Source organism: Amblyomma americanum, chromosome 5, assembly GCF_052857255.1.
Source record: "Amblyomma americanum isolate KBUSLIRL-KWMA chromosome 5, ASM5285725v1, whole genome shotgun sequence".
Lineage (NCBI taxonomy): Eukaryota > Metazoa > Arthropoda > Arachnida > Ixodida > Ixodidae > Amblyomma > Amblyomma americanum.
This window is the reverse complement of record NC_135501.1, coordinates 184606338-184622233: the sequence shown is the minus strand read 5'-3', so window position 1 is coordinate 184622233 and position 15896 is coordinate 184606338. Positions and strand designations below refer to the sequence as shown.

General features: G+C 45.6%; 1 protein-coding gene and 1 long non-coding RNA gene across 3 annotated transcripts; one reads left to right on the top strand and one right to left on the bottom strand.

Moving 5' to 3' along the window:
- Positions 1-5190: 5190 nt before the first annotated feature.
- LOC144135418 (uncharacterized) lies at positions 5191-5770 on the bottom strand. The gene is made up of 3 exons (XR_013315494.1): positions 5593-5770; positions 5389-5492; positions 5191-5244 (listed from the first exon to the last, which is right to left on the bottom strand). It is a non-coding gene; the product is annotated as an uncharacterized LOC144135418 (long non-coding RNA).
- Positions 5771-9720: 3950 nt separating this feature from the next.
- Positions 9721-12696, top strand: LOC144135417 (sulfotransferase 1E1-like). 2 transcript variants are annotated; one of them, XM_077668082.1, is made up of 3 exons: positions 9721-9875; positions 10437-10909; positions 11875-12695. In XM_077668082.1, the coding sequence occupies exons 2-3, from the start codon at positions 10457-10459 to the stop codon at positions 12349-12351; spliced, it is 930 nt and encodes a 309-aa protein (XP_077524208.1). In that variant the 5' UTR covers positions 9721-9875; positions 10437-10456; the 3' UTR covers positions 12352-12695. The 2 variants fall into 2 exon arrangements, with proteins under 2 accessions (XP_077524208.1, XP_077524207.1); XM_077668081.1 differs by having other exon boundaries at positions 9724-9875; positions 10444-10909; positions 11875-12696.
- The last annotated feature ends 3200 nt before the right edge of the window (positions 12697-15896 follow it).

Genomic DNA, 15896 nt, shown 5'->3' with positions numbered 1-15896 from the left:
TCGGAGAAAACGGAAGCAAAAAAAAATGGCAGTGGCTTAGCTCAGCTATACACACAGCCGCACATACACAGTTTATCCACACGACCCCACACGGAACCGCGGCGGTGGCCGAGCTCTGACGTCATGCGCCGCGCACCTGCTGCCCTTCTCCGGTTGCCGCGCATGCGCATTCACGCGCGGCACCGGCGGGCGTTGTCGGGCCGGCGCGGCTCCTTGCGCGGCGGCGGCGGCGACGAACTCTGACGTCATGCGCCGTGCACCTGCTGCTCCTCTCTGGTTTCGCGCATGCGCACTATCGGCCTCCCAGGCTCGCGGCGAAATGCTCGACTTGGTAGCGTAGTGTAGCTCTCGCTACAACAATCGCAAGTCGAAAGAGCGCGCTTGTGTCTGATGACAGGCAAATGGCATCAAATGGACATTTGGCCACTTGCTCCGCTGTTCGCATTTCATTTGATGGCAATAGTATATGTGCGGCTCGCGACACAAATGACTGTCATGTGATTCAACTCGACCATTTATTTTTTTCTTTTAGGCGAAACTCTCTTTATTTCTGTCACCACTCTCCCGACCAACTGCGCCTTTTTGGGACACGACTGACGCCGCCTTTTTGTCCATAACGGAACCCCCAATGCTTACGCATATTTTTCGTTATCCTCTTTGCACTTAGGGGTTTGAATTTGTCTGTAGTGAATGGTGTTCTGTAGTCAGTTCTTTGTGGTCACGTGACACCTGTGACGACACCACCGTCTAGACCCATCAGAAAAGTTCTTGACACTGAAAATTGGTGAAACTATGGTGAGGCGAAAAGCCCGCCGCTATCGTATTAAAACATTCCAAACTATGCTTCAGCGCTCTTTCTCTCTTTCGTTTTCAATCTAAATTCTCTACCCTCTCGACGCGGTGCCCACCGAGAAGTGAGGCAGTTACTGCACGCTTTCGTTCCGCCAAAGAAAATTATTTCCTTGTCGGAGCACTGCATGTGTGCCATCATGAAGTGCCATCATATTGATGGCACAAACCGAAAGCTTTCAAGTCAAGTTTCAAGTTCAAGTTTATTTTCCTTTCTTACAAAGGGGGAGCCGGGACTAAAAGCTGTGGTAACAGCTTGACTGGAGGTCCCGACTCCTTGAGACAGTGGCAGTACAGAAGGAAGGCGAGGGTCACATCATTTACATCAATTAGTAATGTCATGGGTATCTGATGCAAATCCACATTTACGCGAAGCGCGAACACACATGCAAAACGAAAGTCGCAATACACACATGTACTCAAAGCAAATGTTTTACATCACTAAAATATACTAAAATATATCATGTCTGCTTCTTTCACAGATTGAAATTGTCTCGGCAGTAGTCACGGATATTGTGTTTTGAATTTCTGGTAATATCAAAATTGTCATGGATAAGTTTGTTTAGCAAGAGGGGAAGGTTGTAACTTAAGGACTGGTTCATAGAGCAAGTTCTTGGTGTTGGAGTGATCCAAGTTTCTTTGTATCTAGTGTTACGGCAGCTGTTATTTTCTCTCAGTTGTCCAAGTACAATAAAGGGATTGTCACGTTGTTGTGAAGAGTATTTATAGCATAATAGAAGCCTGTAAAAGTATAACGCGAAGATTGGAACGATATCATACTTTATAAAGATATTTCTTGTGGGGAAAAGGAATGGCACATTTGCTATGGACCGGACGGCTTTTTTATGCAGCAAATGCAATTATGAAGATTTGTTACCCCTGTTGTTCCCCAAACCAAGCTGCAGTATTGGATATGACTTAGTACTAACGCGTTGTAGAGCAACATCTTTACCCTTACTGGAAAAATATGTCTAAAGCGACCAAGTATACCTAGAGCTGAGGAAACTTTCGAACAAATGTGTTCTATGTGCGCATCCCAAGTTAGGTTGTGAGAAAAGATAACGCCCAGTGTTTTTACAGAAGTCACAAGCTCTATTGTTTGGCTGTTTAAGGCTGTTTTGAGAGGCCTAGATATTTTCTTTCCCTTAGGGAGGTATAACAGAATTTGTGTTTTTGACGGATTTATGCGCAAGGAGTTTGCATCTGCCCATGAGTGCAGTTTATTAAGGGCTTCGCTTGTTTTGCTTTCAACCTCGGCCTCGGAAATACCTGTGACAAAAAAAGTTGTGTCATCTGCAAATGACACAACCTGAACATTACTAGCGCTGTAGACGATGTCATTTATATAAACTAAAATTAGCAAAGGCCCAAGAATGCTTCCTTGGGGCACTCCGCATGTTATATGGAGGGTAGGAGAGGATGCTGTGTTTATATCTACATATTGGGTTCTGTGAGATAAGTAAGATTGTAATAGGGTTAGCGCTAGGCCCCGCACACCATACCTTTCCAATTTAAAAAGAAAAATATCATGATTTATGAGGTCAAAGGCCTTAGTAAAATCGATGTAAATACCCATGGTGAGCTTGTTTTCACTGAATGCCTTAATTATAATTTCTTTTCGAGTTAGAAGTGCTGTCTCTGTAGATCTTTTCTTCCTGAATCCATGTTGAAAATCTAGAAATAAGTGATTTTCGTCAAAATAAGCAGCCACTCGGTGATGTATTATTTTCTCGATGCCTTTGGAAAACACAGGCAGTATAGAAATCGGTCGGTAGTTTGTGAATAGGTTCTTATGACCTTTTTTAAAGGTTCTTATGACCTTTTTTAAAAATGGGTATCACTCGAGCAATTTGCATTCCTATAGGGAAAACCCCAGTAGAGAGAATCAAATTATAAATATAGGTAATAATCGGGCACAGTATGTCAAGTACATATTTTACGGGCAATATCTGGAAGTCATTTACGTCCAGCGTTTTACTATTCTTCAAGTTATTGATGGAAGAGAAAACCTCAGCTGTTTCAGTCGGGGCCAAGAACAGCGAACTTATCCTATCGTTTCCTCGCACGTACTGAGCGTAGTTTCTAATGGAACTCCCATCGAGTTCATTATCTTTCGTTTGCTGAATAAAAAAGTGATTGAAAGCATCTGCCAATGGAACACCGGAGAGCTCTTTTTCCCCATGCCTAAATGTGCCAAGTGTAAGCGTAGGAGTACCGGGACGCACCAAAGAGTTCAACTTGCGCCAGGCTGCATCTGGACGCAGTGTAGTTTCAGCATCGAACATATCTATTAGGTATGAATCCTTAGCTTTCCTCAGCGTAGACGTAAGTTTATTCCGGCAGCTCTTAAATTCTGCAAGTATATTTAGATCTTGAGTTTTTACAAATTTGGCATACAACGCATTTTTATGCTTGACCATTCTCAGGTGTTCTCTCGTTAACCAAGGTTTTCGCGCTCTCTTTGGCTTTTTTACTTGTGTTACTGGAAAATGCTGGTGGTATATTTTCTTAAGTATACTTATAAAGATAAGGTACGCTGTGTTGCTCTCACGGCATTCATATACTGCATCCCATGTTTGTTTTTCAACATACTGGCGGAATGATTCAAGACTGAAGATGTAATAACTTGACGATATGTGGGCTTTGGTTCATTCCACTTGATGGGAAATTGCTTGTCTACGAATAAAAAGGTTCCCAGATGATCACTTATACCTGTACAAAGAGTGCCAGCAAATGTAGTGTATGTGTTAACGTTGGTAATAAATACGTCTAGTAATGTAGAACTTTGTTCTGTGATACGCGTTGGGTTGGTGATTACATTAGATAGGCCATAAGTAGAAAGGGTAAGGCTCAAGTCTTTCTGGTAAGGAGTAGGTACAATCATGTTCACATTCATGTCTCCACCTAAGAAGATCTGTGCTTTTTGCTCCGTCACATATTCTAAAAGTTCTTCAAGGAAGGCCAAAAAACGGCTAAAGGTACCAGATGGCGGTCTGTAGACCACGCAAAACATATTGTCAAGGTGTCGTAAGGTAAGCACTTCAAAATCAGGAGTGACAGCACAGAATTTCTCTTCGGTATCACACAGCAGGTTATCTTTTACCAGGATAGAAACACCACCGCCTCTTTTGTCGTGACGATTTCGATAGAAGCATTGATAACCAGATGGGCAGAATATAGCCGTTTCGCGTTCATACCATGTTTCAGTGAGCATGAGCACAGTGAAAGACATTTCAAATACTTCTAGCAAAGCATGCATTTCATTATCTTTGTTTCTTAAAGATCGGACGTTCTGATGAAAAAAAAGATAGGGCAGGTTTTTTCTTTTTGACCAATTTATGAATTTGCTGTGGTAGAAAATCCATGTTTAGAGCATACAAGTTGTACAGATAAACTGGAACATTTTAAGCAATCCTAGAGAGCTGATCCTTGCTAGTGATAGGAATAACTGTTGATGTTTCAGTTTGGCGAATGTAGATTTTTCCATTCTTGACCCAGGCGTATTCCCATCCTCGTTCCTTTTTCGCGGCATTTACAGCACCGAAGAGGCGTTTCATTCCCGGACACAGGTGCTCATTGACAAAAATTTTATCATCTTGTTCTATCGCGAGGTCACGAGCCGTTAGCCTGTGCTTTCTTGCTTTTTCTAAGAAATAGTTACGCGGAGCTCTGTGAGTAAACTGCACAATTATGTTAGGGGAGGTAGAATTTCCGGCGGTCTGGACCCGATGGCAGACTTCAATGTCAGTGTCCTTCAGAGGCGTCCCGATTACTTCACCCAACTGTTTTGTCAGTTCGTGCAGGTTTTCACCGTCTACCCGTGGCACTCCTTTAATTTCGACGTTCAGGCACCGCGAGTGTTGCTCGTTCTGCATAAGTCGGGATTCCTGCTCTTTTACTTGCGCATAGAGAGCTTCGCGTTCTTCCTTCAACGTGCTTATACTTTCTTTCAGAGCCTCGTTCTCTGCTTCAACTTTTTTCACGGAAGCTTTCATTTCCTCATAGCACTGGTTTATGAAAGTCATGCTGGCCTTAATATCTCTGACATCCTTCCTGAGTTCTCGCTCGAAACTTTCTTTTAGCTCGCGAAACTCTTGTTTCATCTCACGCTTAAGGTCCTCAAACAATTTCTGAAGTTCTTTGGCCATTTTTCAAAGTACTGAACTCGCGTATCAACAGTTTTGGCAGCAGCAGTGGCGGTAAGACAGTTACACTGACGTTAAAATGAGGGGAAAAAGTGCACCAACCTAGAAAAAGTGCGCAAAACTTGTAAGACGTGTCTGTCGCTCACCACTGCCACTGCCAAACTGTCGAGAGAGGGGGGCGTGGCTGGTTACTACTGACGGAGGGAATAGCACACGGTTGCTGGAAGGCGTTGACGGTGGCCGCTGTGTCCTGGATGTCGAAGAAAAGACGACGATTTAAACCATCTTGTTCAGCTCCGGTAGGGCCAGGGCCGAAGCGAGGCGACAGCCTCATCAAAACAAGAACGGACGTGAAAAAAGTCCGCAAAACTTGTAAGACGTGTCTGTCGCTCACCACTGCCACTGCCAAACTGTCGAGAGCGGGGGGCGTGGCCGGTTACTGCTGACGGAGGGAATAGCACACGGTTGCTGGAAGGCGTTGACGGTGGCCGCTGTGTCCTGGATGTCGAAGAAAAGACGACGATTTAAACCATCTTGTTCAGCTCCGGTAGGGCCAGGGCCGAAGCGAGGCGACAGCCTCATCAAAACAGGAACGGACCTGGAAAAAGTGCGCAAAACTTGTAAGACGTGTCTGTCGCTCACCACTGCCACTGCCAAACTGTCGAGAGCGGGGGGCGTGGCCGGTTACTGCTGACGGAGGGAATAGCACACGGTTGCTGGAAGGCGTTGACGGTGGCCGCTGTGTCCTGGAAAAAGTGCGCAAAACTTGTAAGACGTGTCTGTCGCTCACCACTGCCACTGCCACTTCTGATTCTGCACTTCATTTTACGTGATATATTGTTTCATGGCGTTACAGGTGTCGGAAACCAAGCACATCCAAGTTCATTTAACCACGCTGACACTTGCTTCACTAACAGTTGTCGACCTTATTATTCATTCCCTACATGGCCTTGCTTCTCTAGCCCGTAAAGGTCGAGTACAAAGTAACGAAACACATAGCGCACGCACAAGCATGCAGAATGTGCTTGATTATTATGTCCTCGTTGATTTCACGCATTGGGAATGAAGTATCGGTGTCATTCCCGTCTTCTGCAAAGATGAGGTAGCAGCAACGACACGTTTTTCGAACAATTTAACTCTTTGTCTTGTGGTATTTTTGCACTATTCACAACCACAAAATATTTGTGTTATTTATGTGTGTATCTGAGCGAACTAGCTCGCATTCGGTTTATGCAAGCGCATTTCCATCAGAGTGTGGATATTTAATGTTTGCAACTGGTTGAGTGAAAAGGTGACGCCTGACATGGCTAGCAAACTCAGCATCTATGCTGTCCTTACGCTGCTGGGACTCAGTATGACGCGTTCGTTTTAAAGCGAAAGCTTTATTGGCCGCAAACTCGCGACTTCGCCGTGGCGGTACTCCATTGAGGCACGTGACGTCACAACGCGCACCTCGCCGCGGAAGGTTGCTGTGCTTCGCGCGCTCGCCGCGCTATCTGGCATGACGCCACACCGCGCCGCTCTCGCCGCCGCCGCCGTTTGGTAGGACGTGACACCGCGTTCCTCGTCGTTGCGCTCGCCATCGCTCGCTTCTACAGCTGCGTCGCATGCGTGGTAAGATGTCACAGGATTAAAAAGGAGAGCTGGCGTGCCCCGCAACCACAGTTGAGGTGACAGTATGGACGGCTAAATTCTGATAAGCTGGAGGAGGCCTGGAAACGACAGCGGAACGAGATGAAGAGGAAACAAATCGCCCAGGAAACAGACGAACAGCGCGCCGAACGACTGGCTAAACGCCGCCGTGAATATGCCGCCGCGAGACAGGCACGTTTAACGTCCGGTGTCTCTACCGCTAGCAGCAGCGACAGCAGCCGGAGGAGAGACCTGAGTCAGCTGCTTCACTGAAGACGGCCCGTGATGAACGATGGAATGCGACAAGAGACTTCAGCGGCGGGCTCAAGAAGCCGAAGAACAACGTGCCATTATCCCAGAGAATTGGCGTAAGACTGACGCGACCCCTCCACTCATTGGATAGCCTCGGTGCTGAAATCAAACATGGACCTACAGGTCACACTGGACGTTTATGCCTGTGCTTCATACGGTGTGGAATATGTGAACAAAGCCAACCGAGGAGTTTCACACTTGCTTTCGCTACATATATCCTGGCATAGCCGAGCTAAGCCACTGCCACTTTTTTCTTTCACCTGATTTTTTCCATCCGGTCCCCTCCTGCCATGAAAAGAGCTAGAGCTGGAAGGTGATAAATCAACAAGGAATTGTCTGTGACTTACTCGGAATGAATGAATCATTTTCACTCGACTCATGTCATTGCATTAGGTTCTGAATCCCACAGCCCACTTGTAAGAGGACTGTCAGTCGAGAGCAAGTGTCTCGCATCCGCACTGTGCAACAGGAAGCTAGGAGTTCACAGCACTTTCAGGCAACTCTACTACAGCGCAGTTGCTGTCCCATGGGCTGTTAACGTTCGCTGTGCAGGAAATGTCTGCCACACATCTCTTCACAAATTATTGTAGTTTATCTATAGCACTCGTATAGAATAGGTTAGCAAATAACAGGACAGCGCAGAGGGGATTGCATATGAAAAGACAAGAAATCAGGGGCTGTATTCTATAAGCTGTCCATCTTCCGTTCTCCATTTCGCGTCCATTTGGCCTGCTGTATTGGCTCACTGAGATATACCCGCGACATTCAAGTGTCTGTGGGAAGCGACCCGGCCATTGGGTGGTTGGCTTCCGGACCCTACCATTGGCTGGACGTCGCAGCACATGGCAGCCAGCGGTCAGGACTGGTCGCCTGCTGTCGAAAGAGTGCTGCGATGCACCTCACAACTGACTGCATATCGCAACCAACGGTGAGGTCTGGTCGCCAACCGCCCAATGGTCGGGTCGCTTCCCACAGACGATGGAAAGCCGCGGGTGTAACTGAGTGACCAATTACAATGGCCCAAATGAATGCGAAATCGACCCGAGGCCGGTCTGAATTCAGTTTCAGTTTCATCGTCTGCGCTGACTTGACAAAAGCAGCTAATAAATGATATTATTTTTGATATCTATATCGGATTCTAGACGATATCATGCAATGCTCCACATCGAAGTTACAATGAATGCGCGACATGTGAAAAAAAAACAATTGAATACTGTGGCTACCTTAACAGTACACTTTCCGACCATTGTTACCTATTTAACTGTTTGAACTGTGCAAATTTGGTTGCTAGGTCGAGAAACAATATCGTTTCATATTAAAGTGTCTCAATTTCGTAACGACAGAAAGTTTTTTTCCCGACCAAGGTGGCGCCTGCACGAATCAGAGGCAGACCGCTCACTCGAAGAAAATTCCCTGGTTGTTTATCTGAAATAAAGACAATTAATTTGCAACTTTTGCACCCAAATGAGTAATATGACCTTTTCATATCCTAGGTCATAAATGTTAGGACATCTGAATACAACATTCTAACAGTAAGGCTTTTTATCAACAGCATACGAAAGTCACAAAGCTTATTCCTCTTACTGTGCTCTTAAAGTGAGCCTTTCTTTATTTTCATGTGCAATCAGTTGCCTTAATACGACCTTACTACGCCCATAGCTTTCTACGCCTTTAAACTCGTCGGATTCTAAAACCTCATCAGTTGCCCATGAAACATTTGCGGACCCTCCTGTATTATTTAATAGGAATACGTTTTTACGATTTTATCTGTGCATGTTTTAAGGTGTCACTGAAGACAAGCTTGTCTAATTTCTTGCTCTTAGTAAAAATCGATTATGTCTCCAAATGGCTATGAGGATGTTTGTTTGGAAGCAAAAGACGAATTTATTGCTGAGAAAACTGGATTTCAAAATATTTTCATTTAACGTGTTTACTTCGTCGTGGGTCAGCGGTGTTGCCATCTGTTGGCGGTTCTGATAAGTTGACTTCGCGGGAGGGTCACTGGTGTGTTACTTGGCACCCATGAAAATGTAAGGGGGAGCCACGGTGGGAAATGGCGTAGAGGGATTAGTGCCCCGAAGATAGTTGCCACAGTAAACGTGGTAAGCTCGGGATATCAAGAACGTAAAGTAAACAGCAATCGCCATTTTGAGGTGAGTCGTGGTACTGCCATGCCATAGGTACCCCCAGCACTGCTCTTTGCATTAAAATAATGTTGTCGTGACGACAAATTTATTTTCTTTTGTTGCTTTTTGAGGTTATTAAAAGGTCTGCTTTCGATGAAAGTCGGGTTTTTTTTTATAAAAGCACCGCAATCTATCGATACATTGCTCTAAAACTCTTCATGGGTGTGCTTTCAAATGAAGTGGATAGCTGCTTATTTCATTTTGTTTTTGTTTTTGAAGATGCTAGATATTGGACCTAATTTTTTTTCCTTCAATTGCCCCAACAGTGTTGCTACGGTTGCAGCAATGTTTTGTTGGTATGCCACGCTGTACGTTTTCTAAATCATGTTCACTCGCTACCGTACATTTAAACCTTTCGTTAAGTTAAACTACGGGATCGATGAAGGGCACGTTGTTGTCAAGAGTACCGAAATAAAAATTACCAATACAGAATCGTATGATGCATACACAGATATTCAAACACAACGTAAGAAAAATATGATGTCACTTTCTTGTTTTCTGCAGCGGCGAACACACACGCGCGATATCAAACATTGTAGCAGATTGCAGATGTTTTTCAAAGGGGACATCCGGCGAAACGAGTACGTATGTCCCGTGAGGTTTTAGAGCAGCAGTCAGCGACCACCACATCCGCTAGAAGTACTTACAGAGGAGGCTGCTTTTCAGTCTGCCGGATTGCTTCTAAAACAGCCAGAAGCTTGCTTGCGAAGCTGCTGAGCAACTATCTCAAAAGATCATCTTCTTTGCGACGGTGAGAATCGATTGTATGTCCTTTTTTTTCGTGTTTGCACTTGCCGTTAGAGAATCACCTACACCAATGTGCTGAAGGTTTTTAGAGAGCTAGAGAGAGAAACCCTTTAATGAAAAACAGACAATTTTGCCGCCGTCTAAAATTCACTAGCATGCTACTCTGCATGGGGAACGGTATCTGGGGCCATGGGATTGGAGGCTGATGCTCTCTGCACCTAGATGCTGGCACTTCCATCAATACATCCTTGCAAAGATTGAGCTTTACACGTGGCACCATGTCCTCACTGCTGACTAACCTTCTGGGAGTTGGTGTTGCCCTTTGTTCAATATATTAGCAATTTTTTTTTAATTTAAGAGTTTTCTCTGCCAGGGCTTCGTGTCTAATCAAGTGCTTCCAAAGTTCACATGCTTACGTTCATTGCCGTGCACTCACCTAACCTCGGAATTGGATTTCTCCTCAACAGAAAGATTACCTTGAAGTGCCTCCTTTCGTTTTCTTTTCTGGAGCAAGTTGACCTTTTAAACGATGTGACGTTTTGCTTTTTTTCATATTTCGTTTCAGTATACAGGGCTATTACAAGTATGGACATTGAGTCCTATCGAGACGTTGACGGCGTATGGATGCACAATGTTTTCGACGAAAAGATATTGCGTATGGGCATGAGGTACAAGCCCCGACCGGGGGAAATACTACTCGTGAGCTTCCCCAAATGTGGCACGACTTGGACGCAGCACATTGTCTGCAACATCCTCACGCGGGCCCAGCCGCCCTCAGAGGACGGCGGCTTCGATTTGATGACGCAGTTTCTCGACTTAACGGGAGGCACATCCAAAGAAGCGGTGGCCAGGAATGGGCCTGCCGTCAGCCACTTGCCTCCAGTCGCCCTGCGGCCTGTGGCTCATGCGAAGTACATTTATGTGGCCAGGAATCCATACGATGTCGCTGTCTCCTATTACCACTTTCTCAAGGGGTTGACTCCTAAGACCATTGACGTGTCCTTCGAGAGGTACATCAGGTTGTTCATCTCGGGTAAGGTAAGCACTAAGTTCGGAAACTATCGTGCATATCTCATCGAAATTCGTTTTGGGGAAAACTAAATGGCGTAGTAACTGTCTCACATATTTCGCTTGACACCCGAACCACGCCGTAAGGGAACGGATAAAGGAGGAACTGAGAGAAGAAAGGAACAGGTGCCGTAATGGAGGGCCCAGGAATAATTTCGACCACCTGGGGATCTTTAATGTGCACTGACATCGCACAGCACACGGGCGCCTTTGTGTTTTGCCTCCATCGAAACGCTGCCGCCGCGGTCGGGTTCAATCCCGGGTACTCCGTATCAGTAGCCGAGCGCCGTGACCACTGAGCCACCGCGGCGGGCCTTCGATGCACTCGTTGAATCCACGTGTTTAATGAAATACGTATGGGTAACCTGCAACGAACAAGATATTGGGTGAACTGGTTTTCATTGTGATTTTAGCAGCATGAAAAACGAAGACGACAGCGAAAATATTTCGAACACGATGTCGTATCACGTCTCTGGCTGCTGTCCTCGTTTTTCCAATACTTAAAATAGGAAACTGCAATGGTCATGCCACGCCACAGTACGGCAGCCTTCAGCACCCCCAATACCGGTGGCCAGTAACTTTGAAGTGTCCTGACTGGCCGCGCTGCCTTCGAATCGGCCGGTGGGTTGCTAGTAAGCCACTATATGAGGTCTCTGAGGTCACTGCTTTCGATTTTTAGACCTTCGCAGCCCTTGCCGACTGTTTTCGGTCACCATTGTTTCGTTGCAGTCTTTGCCTGTTTAAAACTGGCCACACATAAAGCGGGAAATAAGTGGACAGGAAATGACCTCTCTGCGAACCGCCTGTTGCAATGAATTAAACACGTGTGCGATTTTCGACATCGTGTTTGTAAACGCAGTATTTTACTTATGCCCACATGAGTGCACTTTTTAGCTCTTCTTTATAACTTTGCTTTTATCAATATTTATTTTCAGCTCCTGTACGGTGACTACTTGGATCATCTGCTTCCTTGGTACCAGTGGAGAAATGACTCGAACGTTCTGCTCATCACTTACGAAGATCTCAAGGCCAACTTCAAAGAGCAGGTCCTTAAGATTGCCGATTTTCTTGGCGAAGAACATGGTGCGGCTTTACGAAAAGATGATGAGCTATTAGGGAAGATTCTCGACGCCTGCAGTTTAGAGAGCATTCGAAGCATCGTCAAAGGGAACGGTCTGGAAAGGCTGAAAAGCGTCCAGCAAATGGCTATTGGAACAACCGCCCAGCCAGCGAGCGCCCCGCCAGAGATTCCCGAGATGCACGAAGGGGCAGGCTTCGTCCGAAAAGGAGTTGTCGGTGACTGGAAGAACCATTTTACACCTCAGCTGATCAAGGAGACCAAGGCTTGGATCGCTGAAAAGACCAAAGGCAGCGACGTCATGAGCCTCTGGGCCAACTGCGGCCTCCCGTGATAAGCGCCTCAGGAACCACCTCGGCCAGTACAATAGCATACAAAAGCAGCACAATAAATCACTAAGTAAGCATTCAAAAGTTTAACTCATTATCGTATCTTGTGACCAATGCGGGGTCAGTCATACGGCAGAACGCTGTACCTTTGACGTCGTTTTCCCCAGAATGCGTTGGAGATACGCTTTTGCATACGGTTTCCATTCGGCTTCACGAAAGGCATCTGTGCTTCCTAATACTTTCTATGAGGATATGGTGTTCCATAGAGGTGAACTAAGGGCTGCTGTGATGGCTCAGGGGTTATGATGCTCGGCTGCAGACCCGAAAGACGCGGGTTCGATCGTGGCCATGGCGCTGACATTGGGATGGAGGCGAAATGCTAGAAGCCCGTGCACTGTGTGATGTCAGTGCACGTTGAAGAACCCCAGGTGGTCGAAATCATCCGGAGCCCTCCACTACGGCGTCCCGCATAGCCTGAATCTCTTTTGGACATTAAGCTGCCTAAACCATAAACGAGAGGTGAAGTAAAATGTTAGGTGATTAGATAATTCGAGGTAGAAGGCAAAATAATTGAATCTCGCTTCCAATGTTGAAGTCAGTGTCTGAAGCACATCTGCTTCCCCTTTTTTAAAAGACAGCGTTAAGCGCGCCATTCAGCAGAAAACAAGGACATTCGGACTGGTCGAGAGTGCCATGACGTCAGTATTACATGACCTCACATAGGTGACTAAAACACTCCACAAACAACACGCATTACAACAGTGATAACGTCATTGCACAATTTCTAATAGGTCTGAACTCGAAACTCCACCCCTCCTCAAACTAAAAACTCACAAATAATAATAGAAGAAATTTTAATATTCAAAACGAACAGTGTCTATGCCTGTGAAGTGCTATGCAATGAGGACCCCAGGCCGCTGAAGAAACCCACTAACGTTAAGGCTTCATACTCTTAAGGCGGAGCTTTTGAAGAATGCGGCTTTCAGCAAAATCTTTTTTTATTATTTTTAGAGTTATTTAGATGAAATGTTTGAGAATATTAGAATATTTTTGCGACTTTTTCAGAAATTCTTACTTTTACATTTCCAGAAAATTGTCTCCTGGTACACATTTTTTCCCTGCAAATTGCAGATTGACTGCACAGTTAAGAAATCTGGCAGAAAGCTGGTTCAGCATTCCTTTAGTTGCTAGTGGAGCACCACAAGTCCAGATATTAGAGGATTTTTTCGCGAAGCAAACCTTGGTTTAAATTTTTCTGCTATGCCTTGGTCATTGAAAAGAAACTTCGTCAAAGAAATTTAAAGTTTTAAAATTTCAAAACGAAGGGTATCCTAACCTGCACTGTGATCCTAGAAGTGCAACAAAAGGGATCGAAGTAGAATAAAAAGCAGTGAAGAAACGTGCTCCGCAAGTTACCGATCTATGCAGAAAACTAACGGAGAAAACCGCCCATTCTTCGAGCGTTTCCCTGCAATAGACAGCCACCACGATTCATTAAACATATGTTTAGAGTACTGCCCGGTCTATTTAAGCCATGGAATTTTGGAACTGCATAAAAATGAGAGCACACAAGCAATGCAAGGATATTTAAAACTTTTCGCAATTTTTGGCAATTTTCTTAGATTTCATAGCCCCATCGTCTCTTAAGTCTTCCCCGAATGTTTCTTGCCATATTTCCTTCGGAAAGAATGAGAGATGAACTAGCACTCAGAGGCCCAATTTTGGTTAATTTAATAAGCACGGCGCGACAACAGCCGGTTGCTCTAATTGATGACCGTTCATGCGTGCGTTCAAACCATTCAAATAATATTGCACTGCGAATCCACACAGCTCTCAGCGCCTCGAACTGATCAATAGGTTGCTTCGCAGCAACTAAATTCTTATGCTCATTAAGGTCAGAGGTCAGAAGAAAACGCGAAATATATAATTCTTACCCTTTCGACATCAGCTATCTTCCTGTTCATTTCTTTTTTTTTCAACATTGCTTTGAAGACGTAAAATATAGTGATGGAGAATTATTCCATCAGTTGTCTTGCTTCTTTCAACGAGGTAGAAGATAGGATGAACACGCCCACAGCTTTTGATATCAACTTCTAGTCTTCGTCATCAACATTTATTAAGTTTAGGGCGCCTCCTTTTTTAAAACCGAATAAAATCCTTTATCCAGCGTTTTTTTTTCTTTACAAGAGCAAGAAAAAAATACTAGGACCGGAACAAAAAACTCTTATCTTAGTAACTAGGCGTGGTTAACGCCCCTGTCTTGGCATGGGTTGCAGTCAAACAAGCACTTGTGGGCAAGTAAACGTAACATAAAAAAAATTCACTAGGGCTACACTTACAACAAGACCCTTTGCAGTTTCTGCGGCATTTACTGCAGCTGATAACCACTTTTACGACCTTCCTATGTCAACGTCTCTTTTTGAGGTTTTACGCCAGGGGGCAGCAAAAAAACAGTACCCACGTCCTCAAACATAACACGACTGCTCAGAAGTGTGCCCTTGACTGATATAAGCGCCCAGGAAAGTCTATGCTGCGTGGTGTCTTCGCCGAGTGTGGTGATATAGGGCACCCTGCTGCAACACGAGCATGCCATTGCACCCAGTGGACAGCGCACCTGGGTGCTAATGCCAGTCCATTTCTTGTACTCTAAAATTTGCGATAAGGACAACATTTACGATCAAATATCTGATAAGAAACGGGCAAGAAACGTTAGTCTATAGTGTGGTTATTTATATAATCACAGAAATAAACAAGAAACGACAGAAGCTGGTGAAGCCAGCTTCTGTCGCAAGCAAAGCTCAACCTCATCAACCCGCACTCATACCCGACCCCTCAATGCCCGGCATGCCCGACCAGAGACACGACCGAACACCTTTTGTGGCGCTTCCCTGCTTTTGACGTGGTGCGGGAGCGAGCACTTCAGTCCCTGGGCGGGCACCGACCTGGCACCTTGCAGGAATGGGTCGATCCACCATTACACATCGGATCATCGGACGCACTCCGGCTCTGGCGGGCTTTTCTCCTATACTTCAAGGAACAAGACGGGCCTGGCCGTTTCTTCGCAGAGCCGACCACAGGACCACCCCACTTCGAAGAAGTGGAGCCCGGCCCTCCTCCCCCTCCACCACCTCCACCCCCATGAAGCCCCTCATTTCTGCCGCAAGGCTAGGCCTATTTTATGCAGAAATAAAGACGTATAAAAAACAACAAACGAGAACCATATTACCATTAAGGGAACAAGAAGTTACGCCGAAAGCGTACATGGCGTTTCACTGAGTAAAATTTCTCTTTGTAAGGTGATTTAAGTAGAAACACTTTTCAGGAATAAAGTGCAAGGCGCGAGGTGGTTTTCAACGCGTTAGCACTTATAGTGGGCATTCGTTCATTTAGCCATTGTGTGCTTGTTTGTCAGAGGCCGCTTTTCTGGCAGGTTTCCCGCCTGCCCGACAGGCTGTGGTCAACCTGCCACCCGCCCTCCTGGCTGTGGGCAACCAACCCACCGTGGCCGGTGGCAGTTGATTTCACCGCGGCAGTTTGCTGGTGAATAGCA

Coding starts and splice junctions, on each gene's coding strand:
- LOC144135417 (XM_077668081.1), top strand. CDS start 10,457: ATGGACATTGAGTCCTATCGAGACGTTGACGGCGTATGGATGCACAAT. Junction 10,910..11,874: donor GGTTGTTCATCTCGGGTAAG/GTAAGCACTAAG, acceptor ATTTATTTTCAG/CTCCTGTACGGTGACTACTT.